The 15,077-nt window shown below is 42.2% G+C and overlaps 1 protein-coding gene across 22 annotated transcripts in view; it reads right to left on the bottom strand.

Moving 5' to 3' along the window:
- The window catches only part of depdc5 (DEP domain containing 5, GATOR1 subcomplex subunit), a 225,134-nt gene that overhangs the window by 115,390 nt on the left and 94,667 nt on the right, over window positions 1–15,077 (bottom strand). For all 22 annotated transcript variants that reach the window (XM_061838768.1, XM_061838770.1, XM_061838772.1 and 19 more), the window contains 2 exons: window positions 10,073–10,229; window positions 2,934–3,094 (listed from right to left, as the gene is read on the bottom strand). In XM_061838768.1, coding sequence (XP_061694752.1) covers window positions 2,934–3,094; window positions 10,073–10,229 — 318 coding nt within the window. The remainder of the gene's footprint in view (window positions 1–2,933; window positions 3,095–10,072; window positions 10,230–15,077) is intronic.

The raw sequence follows: 15,077 nt of genomic DNA, 5'->3' as shown, positions 1-15,077 counted from the left end.
TTTTATATGTCAGCGCAAATACACTATGCGCCCCCTTTGACCACTGTGAGCAACATCAGACGTACGCACTGTGGTCAGATCAGTGTCATCCATTAAAGTTACATGGCTCATTCAAAGATTCAGATTACAGCATTTATATTCCCATCAGAACATTTCGATTTTTCGAACATTTTGTGTTTTTGAAAACTTACAATGAAAATGTCAAAAAACAAAAAAAATACATTGCGAACTAAACCAAGCCAACTATGAACTATAAATTTGAAAGATCACATGCAACTTTATTTTTTTTTAACCCACAATGATATCCCTGTCAGTTTTTCTTGATCTTAAACATAATTATTGCTTGCAGAATATCTTGAGCAATGCATGTTGAAAGCTGAATGATGCTACAAAACGGTTTTAAAGTTAGTTATGTTGCCTCCTATATTTAAAATACAGAATTAGCTTTTTGCGCACTGTATTGTCTGTGCTTTCATCCTCGATCAGGCTGTGCCAAGGTGGCTTCAGACCAGACTATTTCTTACTCAAAAAGAGACAATCTCATCCAGTTTCACCACTTTTTCTTCTAATATTCACAGACCCCGACATTCATTAAACCAACAGCACTTTTTTTTTTTTACTTTTACAATTATTATCGAGAGTAAACACAAGCAGCATGTCGAACTTTCTATGCTCTACGTTGCCCCAACTGTGTGGGTGGACAGTGTTTGTAATTATGAGTGTACCCCTTTAAGAGCCGAAGGGGGGCAGAGTCAGGTAAACTAGCAGGAGACCGTGGACTTCTGTGTTGAGGAAAAAAAAAAAAAAAGTCAGGCTGTGGTTCACTGCGCTGTATTGGTTTTCATGTGGCCAGAGAATGTCTATGTCTTTCTACTCATAACAAATTTTACATGTGTGATTTTTCGTGCTCTACTGTACAGATTTGCGAGTGCAATGGCACGCGGGCGTAAACGCGCTCAGCAAATGTGAGTGAGTACACTACCTTACAGTCAGTAACCTCCTTACGCTTACATCATCCGCACAAAATGTGATCCACCTATGTGCTTTTACCTCTGCTCTTGTCGGTCAATCTATGTTCCTGGCTATTCTGGAAAAAGGTGTTCACGTTTGCCATTTCCATTCTTTTTGCAAAGTCTACCACCATCTGTCCCTCAAAGTTCCTTTCCTGGATGCCGTACTTTTCCATCACTTCTTCGCCCGTTTCTTTCACCAACATGTTTATTTCAATCTGCACCAATCACAACTTTCTGTCTGGGATTCTCAGAACTACTTCCTCTAGTTCCTTCCAGAATTTCTCTTTTTACTCTAGGTCACATCCTAGCTGTGTGGCATAGCCGCTAATTACGTTATACATAACTTATAATTCTCAATTTCAAGTTTCAGCCTCATCACTCGATCTATCTTTTCCCCTCCAAGACATTCTTAGCCAGCTCTTCCTTTAAAATAACCCCCACTCAGTTTCTCTTCTCATCTACTCCATGGTAAAATTTAAACTCTGTCCCTAAACTTCTTTCCTTACTACCTTTCCACCTGAGCTCTTAGATGCAAAATATATCAACCTTTCTCCTAATCATCATGTCAACCAACTCCTGAGCTTTTCCTGTCATAGTCCATACATTCAAAGTACGTATCCACAGCTGTAGGCTCAGTGCATTCCTCTTCTTCTGCCGACAAATCGGCTTTCCGGCTCTTCTTTATCCTCGACCCACAGGAGCTGAATTTCCACTGACGCCCTGCAGGTTAACGGTGCGTGGGGTGGGCATTGTTAACCCGGGCCAAGGTTGATCCAGTACGGGTTTATTTAGATAAACGCTCATATTTGTTTGGCAAAGTTTTAAGCCGGATGCCCTTCCTGATGCAACACAATGCATTTATCCAAGCTTGGGATGGGCCTACAGATTGCACTGGCTTGTGGCCCCATAGGGCCGCATTCACCAAAAACTACCGTTTCGTACACATTGAGCAGAAGGCTGAGGGGACTTGTATATCTGGCATACAAACTGAGAACAGTTTGCTGGTTGATTGATAAGCATAGGTGTTGTGGGAAGGCAAAAGAACCATCTTCAAAAGAAAGTCCTGTAAATACGAGAAGAAACAATTTGAGTTCATACCAGTAGAAAACCAACAAGCCTCCATCACGGCCAGTATGCTGTGACTTCTACATATAATTCCATAGTCAGGAGAACAGCCTTCATTTAAAATAGACTGGCTGGTGGTGGGTTTCAGTGATACAAATCAAGGCAACCCTTTTGTTCAAGATGTGGTCATTGATAATTCACAAGTTATTTGTCAGTGATTGTGTACTTAAAAGTCCCATTTTGACGTTTGAAATGCTGGGGAGACTAGGCCTGCATTTGAGCAGACTAAAATCCACTGCACATTGTCAGAACCCTGAGCATGCAACTGGCTCACACTTCTTCCAGGCATACGAGTGCCAGCACCAGCAACGCTCTGACAACATGTAGATGTGACAGAGCAACCAGCTGACAAGATAAATTGAGTTTTGGTTCACATGTGCTAGGCAAGAAAACTTATGCTAATTGATGATACTTTATCAAAAGAACAAATTGATTTACTTTAACAGCTGTATGGAAGAGTAAGTCAGCATGGAGGCTGTCATCCAGTGTGTTAGTCTGGAGCTAGCTGTTCACGCTAAACAAAATGACCATAGAAAAAAGTACGAAAAAAAACAAGGGAGGACCTGTACTATAGCAGATGAGGACAACACTAGGAGAAAGCAGATTTGTTTTGACTTTGAAGGACAGATGGTAGACTGAAAATGAGTTTGTTTAGGAGCAAAATATTTTATAGTTGCCACACTCTGGACACCTGAAAACTTTTCAAAGATATCCCAAGAAAAACAAAAACATGGACAGGATCCCATTTTATCAGCGGTATTTAATGGATAAAACATTTACGAAACTTGGAATTACCTCTGGTGTATAAAGGACTGCTGGCAAGGGGAGCAGCTACAGAGGTATGTCGTCTCCTCTTGTTTGACTGGACAATGATCTGGTAGCCCTGCATCAACCTCTGACAGACAAATTCTTCAAACACTTGAGCAGCATTCATCCCTGGCACTTCATCTTCTCGCCTGCACAGAATCAAGTCTTCCATTAAAAACGACAGTTTGTAATTAAAAAATGGGAGAGCAATATGCATTATTTGAGTTAGCTTTCCGGTCCCTGAACTGTTGACAACTAATCGAAGAGGCTCTGAACTGCAAGACCGTACATTAAATAAATTTTGCTGAATTTGGACCGAATCTTGTGAATACTCGACATAGGACACCTCTGGTGACGACCTCTGTGGACTAAAACCATCATCTGTGTCATCTTAGTACCCAAATTGGAGCCTTATTCATTTAAGTTGAAGCTGCGCGGCCTAGCCTAGCCTCACCTAACCTAGCTTGATAACATCAAGTAACGTCTGTAATCAAATATTTAGTATATTAATATTAAGTTAGTACTTGCATGACCAGCAAAACCTACGTTTCGTTTACATCGAGGACCGTGAGTACATAGGAGTAAGCTGGGCAAGTAGAAACGTCAACTTGAACTTGCTTATAGTCCCAGACCACCTTATCTTAGCTGGCTAACTACGAGACGCGTTTGTGATCATACCGAGCTGTTGAAGAAACATCGAACATGAATAACTTCATAACTTGTACGACGAGGGCCGTGAGGATTTGTAGGAAATTTAACAAGTATTATTTTGGTTCATCTTAGTACCCAAATTGTTGCCATATCGTTCCCTTTGAAACTGTTCAGCCCAAGTTAGCCTAGCTCAGCGCGCTAACAACACTACCTACATAAACAACGAGGACCAAACATCGAACTTGGACTCAACGTTCAACTATGAGACTGAGGGCCATTGTGGTTTGAATCCCTCCCATCCACATATCCTTTTGTCATATCCTTTATATTTTCACACAGTATGATTTGTACCATATGTGCTGAATGTGTTCATGTGATTGCTTTCATTTGACCTTAACTTTAACATCGATTAGGCAGTATGTGATTTGTGTAGTTTATGTGTTGACACTGTTTATGTGATTGCTTTTTTTTTTTTTTTTTTGACCAACTGCAGCCCGTTGTCCAGCACAATATTGTGCAAGTTGTCGGCCAGTCCCAAGCCCCAATAAATGGAGAGGGTTGTGTCAGGAAGGGAGTCTGGCGTAAAACTCTGCCAAAAATATATGAGCGTTCATCACACGAAATTCCATAACAGTTAGGTCGTGATCCGGGCATCCTACAGCTGTGTTTAGGGACTTTGAATGTTGCGACGATAACAGGAAATGCTCAGGACTAAGTTGACATGATGATTAGGAGAAATGTTGATATATTGTGCATCCAAGAGAGCAAGTGGAAAGGTAGTAAGGGTAGAAGTTGAGGTGCAGGGTTTAAATTATTTTATCACAGAGTATTTGGCAAGAGAAATGGAGTCGGGGTTATTTTAAAAGAAGAGCTGGCGAAGAATGTCTTGGATGTGAAAAGAATATCAGATCGAGTGATGAATATGAAATTTGAAATTGAGGGTATTATGTATGTCATTAGCAGCTATGCCCCACAGGTAGGATGTGACCTCGACTTGAAAGAGAAATTCTGGAAGGAACTAGATGAAGTTGTCCTGAGCATCCCAGACAGAGAGAGAACTGTTATTGGTGAAGATTTAAATGGACATGTTGGCAAAGGAAACAGAAGCAATGAAGAAGTGATGGGTAAGTACGGCATCCAGCAAAGGAACTTAGAGGGTCAGATGGTGGTGGACTTCGCAAAAAGGATGGTATTGGCAGTGGTTAACACTTATTTCTAGAAGAGACAGGAAGATAGAGTGACCTACAAGACCGGAGGTAAAAGCACACAGGTGGATTATATTTTGTGGAGATGGTGTAATCTGACGGAGGTTACATATCGTAAAGTATTGGTGGGGGAGATTGTAGCTTGACAGCGTAGGATGGTGGTGTGTAGGATGACTCTGGTAGCGGGTAAGAAGACTAAGAGGACAATGGTAGAGCAGAGAATCAGATAGTGGAAGATGAGAAAGGAAGAATGTTGTGTGGTCTGTCGGAAAGCGGTGAGACAGGCTCTAGATGAACAGGAAGAGCTCCCAGAAGACAGGAATACTACTGCTGAGATATTCAGAGAGGCAGGCAGGAGAGTAATTGGGGTGTCTTCTGGTATGAAAGAGGAGGAGACTTGGTGGTGGAACCCTAAAATACAGGAAGTCATCCAAGGAAAAATTTGCGAAGAAAAAGTGGGACACGAAGAGGACTGAGGAGAGGCGAAAGGAATACATTGAGATGTGTCATAGGGCAAATGTTGAGGTGGTGACGGCTAAACAAGAGGCAGATGCTGACATGTACTCCAGGTTGGATAGAAAAGAAGGAGAAAAGGAGCTCTACAGGATGGCCAGACAGAGGGATAGAGATGGGAAGGATGTGCAGCAGGTAAGGGTGATTAAGGATAGAGATGGAAATATGTTGACTGGTGCCAGTAGTCTGCTAAGTAGAAGGAAAGAGTACTTTGAGAAGCTACTGAATGAAGAAAATGGGAGAGAAGGTAGAGCAAGAGGCAAGTGTGAATGACCGGGAAGTGGCATTGATCTTCAGGGAGAAGTTAGAAAAGAACTGAACAGAAGGATAGGAAGGAGGTTACCGACTGTAAGGTTGTGGGAGGGGAGAGAGTAGCTCGACAGCATAGAAGAGTGATGTGTAGGATGACTCTGGTGGTGGGTAAGAAGATTAGGAACACAAAAGTAGAGCAAAGAACCATGTGGTGGATTCCAAGAAAGGAAGAATATTGTACGGCCTGCCGGAAAGAGGTGAGACGGGCTCTTGATGGACAGGGGGAGATCCCGGAAGACTGGACTACTACAGCCAAGGTGATCAGAGAGGCAGGAGAGTACTTGGTGTGTCTTCTGGTAGAAAGGGGGAGAAGGAGACTTGGTGGTGGAGCCCCAAAATATAGGAAGTCATCCAAGAAAAGAGATTAGTGAAGAAGAAGTGGGACATGAAGAGTACTGAGGAGAGGCAGAAAGAATACATTGAGATCCGATGTAGGGCAAAGCTAGAGGTGATGAATCCTAAACAACAGGCATAAGATGACGTACAGCAGGTTGGGCACGAAAGAAGGAGAAAAGGATCTTTACAGGTTGATGAGGCAGAGGGATAGAGATGGGAAGGATGTGCTGCAGGTAAGGTTGATTAAGGATACCGATGGAAATGTGTTGACTGGTGCCAGTCGTGTGCTAAATAGATGGAAATAATACTTTTGAGAAATGAAGAAAATGAGAGAGAAGCAAGAGTAGAAGAGGCAAGTGTAAAGCACCAGGAAGTGGCAATGGTCAGCTAAGGGGGAAGTTTGAAAGGCTCTAAAGAGGATGAAAAATGGAAAGGGAGTTGGTCCTGATGACATATCGGTGGACATATGGAAGCAATTTGGACAGGTGGTTGTGGTGTTTTTGACCAACTTATTCAACAGAATACCAGCGAGAGGGAGCGAGCTTCATTTTTAAGTACAAAGGCGATGTTCAGAGTTGTGGAAACTATAGAGGAATAAAGTTGATGAGCCACACAATGAAGTTATGGGAAAGAATAGTGGAGGCTCGACTCAGGTCAGAAGTATGTGCGAGCAACACTATGGTTTCATGCCTAGGAAGAGTACCACAGATGCATTATTTGCCTTGAGGATGCTAGTGGAAAAGTACAGAGAAGGTCAGAAGGAGCTACATTGTGTCTTTGTGGATCTAGAGAAAGCCTATGACAGAGTACCAAGAGAGGAACTGTGTTACTGTATGTATAAGTCTGGTTTGACGGAGAAATATGGTAGAATAGTACAGGACATGTATGGGGACAGCAGAACAGTAGCGAGGTGTGCCTTGGGTGTGACAGAAGAATTTAAGGTGGAGGTGGGACTGCATCAGTCGTCAGCTCTGTGAGCCCCTTCCTGTTTGCAGGGGTAATGGATAGGCTGACAGGTGAGGTTAGACTGGAATCCCCTTGGACCATGATGTTCACAGATGATATTGTGAAATGCAGTGAAAGCAGGGAGCATGTGGGGGAACAATTAGAAAGATCGAGGCATGCACTGGAAAGGAGAGGAATGAAGATTAGCAAAAGTAAAACAGAATATATGTGCGTGAATGAGAGGGGTGGAGGGGGAAGTGTCAGGCTACAGGGAGAAGAGATAGCAAGGGTGGACGACTTCAAATACTTGGGGTCAACAATCCAGAGCAATGGTGAGTGTGGTAAAGAAGTGAAGAAACGGGTCCAAGCAGATTGGAACAGTTGACGGAAGAAGTCTGGTGGATTATGTGATATAAGAGTCTCTGGTAGGATGAAGGGCGAAGTTTCTAAAACAGTGGTTCAGATGGCCATGACCGTGGCACTTAAGAGATGACGGGAAGTGGAACAAGACGTGGCAGAAATGAAGATGTTGAGGTTCTCTCTCGGAATGAGCAGGTTGGATAGGATTAGAAATGAGCTCATTAGAAGGACAGCCAAAATTGAAACGTTTTAGAGACAAGGTTCGAGAGAGCAGACTTCGATGGTTTGGAGATGTCCAGAGGCGAGAGAGTGAGTATATTGGTCGAAAGGTTCTGAGGATGGACCTGCCAGGTAAAAGAGTGATAGGAAGACCAAAGAGGTTGATGGAAGTTTGTGAGGGAAGACATGAGGGCAGTTGGTGTTAAGAGAGGAAGATGCAGGAGATAGGCTTAAATGGAAAAAGATGACACGCTGTGGCGACCCGTAACGGGACAAGCCGGAAGGAAAAGAGGATTATAAATGTACAATTACAAATTATAAAACACTTACTGTATTATATCACTGTATAGTTACCATTCATCACTGGAAAACGTCTACTCGAGCTGCCATGTGGAAATCAGAATGTTTCATCAACAGTATAGAATTTATACTTTGGCCACTTGAGACAAAAATTACAACACTACAAGTGTATAGTTAATGATAAAATAACCTTTTTTATTGCAGTACAGAAAGTCAAACAAACCAAACACGTGCTGTCTTCTCTGTAGAACCAAATGCTCGTGGCACCCAGCATCGACGCCAGTTTCTGGCGCGCCGGTGTGACGTCACTTCCGTTCCACTGGGGCTGTCGTGGAGGTACCACAATGTTGATTCAACAGCAAGCATTTATACATTTCAGACAAAAATTATAACATGACAAGTGTCGTGTTAAACAATAACAAAATACATTTTTATTGCAATACAGAAAGTCACAAATAAAACGCGTGATGTCTTCCAGTGTAGCGCAGTGTCCGCACCGCATTGTTGTAACAATACCTCCGGCGCGCTGCTGTTCTATCACTTCCAATTCGCTGGTGTGGCGCCCCCTCCTCACTTTTTTATGAGAGGAGAACGCAGGATGTCTCTCTCTGACTGTCTCTCATTCTGGCCACATCTCCACGGATCCTCTTTATTTACACAGCAAACATGATAAATAAAGCAACCGTGCGTTGATAAGCAAATGCCGGTCAATGTATGCAAATTAAGCATAACAAAAGTGCATTAAAAGCAAAACAAAAGAGCAAATATGAGATAACTATTAATTTATTTAATACAACACCCAGTAAAAGGACATAATGCCATCAACACAATTGCTAAACTCAACAGCATGGACCACGCTTGTAAAATTTTTCAAACCAACCATTGCTTGCTGAAAAGCCTCGTTCTCGAGGGGTTGAATGCTTCATTGGAGCTAAAAGTTGCTTACCACATCATTCTTTATGTGGCACGCCACTGATTAATTCACGCCACAATGGCATCACAAAATGGTAACTTCTGCGGTCTTTGATCATATCCAAAAGTTTCCCTTTTTTACTGATACATCAGCTCCGTCCCCTCCTCTTTCACATAGTCACAGGCTGTTTTTTTTTTTTTGCATCCGCTGTCTACAAAATGAAAGCAGCTTCATTTTCAAGCAATCCTCTAATTTTTCATCTGTCTCTTCATCTTGGGCATTTCGGCAGCAGCTTAATCTTAAAGCTTATTCTTAACTCTATTAAGATTATCTTATTTTTGGATGCATTTTGAATTCGAGAGGTTATGCACACAGAGTCAAAAGTCGTGGCAAATTGAACAATGGAACAAGAAGGGAGAAAGGAAGTTGCTGGGTGGAGCTTCGATGATGCAGCCAATCAGCTCCAAAAGGCGGATATGGCTTAAAGTGATATAGTACATGGAGGAGATTACCTGTCTTTTTTTTTAGTGTGTGAAAAAACCCGCGATGCACTGAATCCACGATAGGTGATCCGCAAACTAGAGCGGGATGACTGGATTTACTTTTTGCGTTCAAATCGACAACTGCCTACAATTTAAAATTTGACCATGTCACAGGCTCATTTTTAACTCAGTGAATTTTAGAATACAGTCGTTTAAGATTCCTTTTTTTTTTTTTTATATCTCTAAGTGGTCTTGGCTAACTTACCTTGGTGAGTTACTCTATCCTTATGCAGGGTCTGGTGCCTAAGGTCAGGTGCTTCTTGAGATACCAAAGGCTAAGCAGAAACTCTGAGGGAAATGGGCCTTTTCCGTCGCAGTCCCACACTGTGGAAGGAGCTCCCTTTGTACATTAGATATGCCCCGGCGTTGCTGTCCTTCTTTTTTCCTTTTTAAATCTCTTATTGTCTTGTCCACTTTACCTCACTGAGTTACTCTATCCCTATGGCGTACCTGGTGGCTCAGGTCAGGTCCATATTGAGGAACCAAAGTCTAGCCAGGAGCTCAGAGGGGATTGGTCCTTTACAAACTGCTGTCCCACGCTGTGGAAGGAGCTCCCTTTGCAGATGGATAAAGATGGTCCCCCGACCTCCTCCTTGTCCAGTTTCAAAACTTGTCTTAAAACACATTTTTAGTCTTTGGGTTTCAACTTCACTTATGACTCAGCATCTGTTTTTGTTCTTTTATTTTAAATGCAGAAAACCTATTTGATCAATGGGTACCTTTAAAATGATTGGATATTTAAGATGTACCCATTTTTCTCAGACTAATTTTGTACATAATCTCAATAACATTTTTTTGCATGATTGGGTCAAACTAAATGTCTCCAGATACCTCTCCAGATCACTGTGTGGCAGTAAGTCGTAGCATCCCTCAGTGTAGTCACTTTGTAGCATTTGGCGGTCAGGGAAGTAGTCAGTGGTGAGGGGCAAGCAGGCCGGTGTGGTCAGAGATTTCCAGTCAACTCCCACTGCACAACAGAAGCTAGGCACTGTGACAAAAATATAGTACTGAGGTCATTATATTAAAACAAAAAAATTAACCCAACAAAACACAAACACGTATGAAAATGAAAAATAAAAGCAGTTAAACAGGAAACTGAATGCAGTGGTTCGCACACTTTTTTTTTATAGGCACCCTCTGGGTTTCCTGCTGTGACTGCTGGTGGGAATGATGCCTCCCCGGTCAACTCCTTGGGCCTGTTTCCCTTTTTTTTTTTTTTTTTTTTGGGGGGGGGGTGGATCCCTGCCTGGGGAGTGTCCACCTCCCATTCTTTGAGGCAAGTACTGGGTGGGGATAGGGTGATTTACCAGCCTGATAGGCCTGACCTGCCATGTCTCTTAATCCCTCACCTAGCGCCGCACACACACTATAAACTGTACATATTCTTATCACACCTGGGCACATATTCATATCGTGTTCCTGGGGGACTGGTCTGGGGTTAATGAGTGATGGACAGGGTTTTGAAATGTCCGTGCGCTCTGCCCCTCCATCCTGCCTGCCCTCCAGGATTTTAAATGCATTACACAAATCACCTTTTTTTTTTTTCCATCCATCGCATACACCCATCTCTGTGGGTCGATGGGTCAGTGGCGGCGTGGTGGGGGTGGGGTGGGGGTGCAGTTGGTTGTTAGTAGTGCCTGAACAACCCCCTGCCCCTTGGCTCAATAGCCCTCCAGATTTTAATTGCACCACCTCACTCAGGGGCAGCACTGATCCACGGGTTAGGGTCAATGACTGCCAGTCGGGGATCTTGCATTCATTGCAATGGGGGGTGGGGTGAATCATCACCTAGTTATATGGTGGTGCTGCTGAGGCCGAGGACCCTTGTGCTGTATGACTCCTTGGCGTGGGGTCCCCCGTCATCGTTCCTCTGATGGGCGCTCCTATTTGCCCGATCCATTAGGTGGGGGATGTTCTCCCATTATTGGACTGGGCAGGGCCTGGCCGCATTGTGGGCCCTGCGGGTTTGGGGGAGGGAAATCTGGAGGATGGTGGGGTGAGCGGGACTGGGGACTTGCCAGTTGAGAGGTCACCTAAGGGGGGCCAGCAGATTACTATGAGTCCCTTGGTGTGGGATGCGTCCTGTCCACAGAATGGCTCCGGGTGGACCACTGAAGGTCCTTAACTTTTTTTTTTAATTCATCCCAACACATTTCCATTGTACTGCCAGATTCACAACCCTTGTCCTGCATGCTTCTTCTACTGTCCCTGTCTTGTCATAGGCTATTTGGTCATGTCCTTCCCTCACAAGGTGTAGCACTACAGCCCCAGGCAATATTTATATTTAATGTTGCTTTGTTGCACATATGAAATTATCTATTTATTTAATTTTTCTCATTACTCGTTTTGAACTAGTGCTTTGTCTTTTGATTTTTTTTCAGCCTCTAGAAACTTTTCTGTTTGACTGATTGACTCGCAAAAATTAATTCAGTATAATAGTTTAAATAAAAAATCTGAAACTAGAAACTCTAATGTGATACAATGAAACTGTTCATGCAGAAAAACGATCCAGATCCTCCATTCTATTTCACCTGAAAGCCCAACTAGACGATGGTATGGAAGTTGGTATGTTGAGATGATGATGTAATGAACCGGAAGACATGTAGTGAAAATGTTGACAAAAGCCCAAAATACTTTTTTAACCTCTCTTTGTTCTCTCTTCATTTATTTGGTTTTGCTGTGTTTTAATTCCATAATTTTACACTGGAAACCTTATTCAATGGGTCAAATTTTCCCTTGTGCTTATTTTTTAACACAAGTAAACGCTTTCTTTGACCAAAACAACTGCATCAGCGGATTACTTACTGGTAAGCAAATGAACTCAGGAAGAATGCATCAAGCTTAACGCCATTCACAAAAGTACATTTAAATAATAATAATATGTGGACTTTGGAAGAGAATGCGTTGGACAAAAAGGAAAATAATTTTTAAGCTTGAAGAAAATAACGTGCGGACATCTTAAGGATTTTAAACTGTAAGTTGATTCCATGTTGCGATGATGTGAGTTGCCAATAAGATGGCGATCTTGAAATCTTTGTAGCCTGTTGTGGAAGAAATTACGTTAGGTATTTTGCCCTATCATTTTGCTCTGTGGAAAACTCTAGATGAACAAAACATCGGAAAACAAAGCTAAAATGACTGAGGCTGTGGAAGAGCACAAAGCAAGACAGTTGCACGTACGCAAGCAGAAACAATCCCAAATAATTGGAAAACAAACTGAACAGCTTATAGAAGATGACTCAAATGTCAACACTGTAAAGAATAAATTGCGTGCTGATTTTAACTGCATGCAGCAGAAATTTGTATATCTTAATTCTGGCTTAGAGCAATTTACGGATAAGGAGGAATTTTGGAATTTTTAGCAAAAGTGTTTTGAGCCTAGACAAATACACTGGATTTTTTGGATCCTCTTGATTAGAAATCATTTTCTTAGATCAATCGAAGGAGTAGAAGGCTGAACTAGTGCTAATCGTGACTGACTACAGTTTCTACTGCAATAAACAAGTGGACCACTGGATGATTTAGTCAAAAGCTGCGACCAAATGAAACCCTCAATTGGTTACGTAAAAGCCAAGCAAATGCTGAAACGTTTTTGGGTGATCACTATCAGCGATAGTCTACATCAGGAAGTCTTGGATTGGCCAGTTATTAAACCAGAAGATGGCGCTGTGTTACAACCTTATTCATTGTTACTCACAGGATGCTTAAATGCAATGTCTGATATTTATGATGATCTTATGGTAAATGTAAATGACGGTAGCTGGTACTTCAGTTTCTGGAATTAAAACTCTACTTTCAACAAAGTTTGACATAATACAGTAGAACCTCGGAATTTGAATGGCTCAGTAGTTGTACAAATTGGTTTTCGACCCCAAAAATTGTAGAAAAAAATACCTTGGTTTTCGACCAATTCTAAGTGTCCAAACACCTGGGGAAAGCTAAGCCCATGTTGACTGGGTAGCAGACTAGAGCCAAGTAATGCCGAAGGCACACAGGGCGGATGAGCTGCGGTCCTCTTCGAGTCAAGCAGTCACTCATACTCTCTCAAGTGCTTGCTCACATTCATGAGGGCGAGGAAAATATCTGGATTTCATTGAAACGATAATCAAGAAAAATAGATGTATTGTGTGTCCAGGAGAGCAGGTGAAAAGGCAATAAGGTGAGAAGTTTATGGGCATAAAATTTTCTACAATGGTGACGATGGGAAGAGAAATGAGGGAGTTATTTTAAAGGAAAAGTTAGCTAAGAATGTCTTTGAGGTGGAGATTATCATATCGAAACAACAGGTATATTGTGACAGACATCTTTGAAGGAGCTAGATGAAATAGCTCAGAGAGAGAGAGAGAGAGAGAGAGAGAGAGAGAGAGAGAGAGAGACAGAGAGAGAGACAGAGAGAGAGAGAGACAGAGAGAGAGAGAGAGAGAGAGAGAGAGAGAGAGAGAGAGAGATGAGAGAGAGAGAGAGAGAGAGAGACAGAGAGAGAGAGAGATAGAGAGAGAGAGAGAGAAGAGAGAGAGAGAAGAGAGAGAGAGAGAGAGAGAGGAGAGAGAGAGAGAGAGAGAGATGAGAGAGAGAGAGAGAGAGAGAGAGAGATAGAGAGAGAGAGAGATGAGAGAGAGAGAGATGAGAGAGAGAGAGAGAAAGGAACATAAGATGACCTACAAGAGCGGAGGTAGAAGCATGCAGGTAAATTACATCCTGTGCAGACGAAGTAATCAAGGATATTGGTGACTAAGGTATTGCTAGGGGAGGGTGTGGCTTGACAGCAGAGGATTGTGGTGTCTAAGATGACTCTGGTTGTAGGGAGGAGGTTTGGGTAGACAAAGGCAGAGCAGAGGATTATAAGGTGGAAGCTGTGAAAGGAAGTGTTAGGGAGCTTTTTGAGAAGTGGTGAGAAAGGCTCTCGCGACAGTGCGTCTTTGTAGATAAAGTATATGAAAGAGTACACATGGAGGAACTGTGGCAATGCATGTGGAAGTGCAGACAGAAGTAACTTTCTGCCCAACAGTATGTCTTCACGCCAAAAAAAAAAAAAAAAACATGCATTATTTTCCTTGCAGAAGTTCATGGAAAAGTAGAGAGAAGGTCAGAAGGAGCTACATTGTGTATTGTCACATGGATGCAATAAACGATAACAAAACCTATATATAGTATATAATAACAGTTGCTATAAAAGCACGAAATATTTGTTGAAAGCTATAGCAAGTGGGCTTTCGGATGGGGCAAGTGAGATTTAGATTCACTTGCCCAGTAGGGCAAGTAGATGCAAAGGTTAATGTTGAGCCCTGCATGACATCAGTTGGCGTTAGACAGGGATTACATGCTGCAGCAAAAGAAGCTAGCACCATTTGGGTTTTAACTGGCACTAAACAAGGCTGTTTATATTAATTGCTTTCTTAGGTTACGTAACTGTGCCAAAGTTCAAATTCATACTACCAAAGTTAAGAAAAAAAGTGTGAAGCAGTCCAAAACTTTACATTCCAAAACTTTTAAGAAATTTGATATTTTGGGGGCCTTTGTTCCCTATTAGTGAATAAAGAATGACAAACTTGAAGCACCATTTGGCAAATTGCCAATACAGAAGGCCATGTAGAAATGATATTCATAAAGACAAAAAGAAGCTTCTGCAAACAACACAGACTTGAGGACAATCTGACGGCACTCGACCATACACTCAGACTGGAGAGACAATGGAATTTTTTTTTTTTTTCTTTCTTTTATGAAAGACCCCATAGTAGCAAGCTGTCCTTAATCTACAGAGAGGAATGGGTCTCAAAAGCTGTCAAGTGTTTGCCATAATTAAGTGCCATACCTGAAAAGTCTCAGGCAGACAGTT

Source organism: Syngnathoides biaculeatus, chromosome 13 (genome assembly GCF_019802595.1).
Source record: "Syngnathoides biaculeatus isolate LvHL_M chromosome 13, ASM1980259v1, whole genome shotgun sequence".
In the NCBI taxonomy this organism is placed as follows: domain Eukaryota; kingdom Metazoa; phylum Chordata; class Actinopteri; order Syngnathiformes; family Syngnathidae; genus Syngnathoides; species Syngnathoides biaculeatus.
Note: the sequence above shows the minus strand (reverse complement) of the source record. Positions and strands in the feature narration are given on the sequence as shown.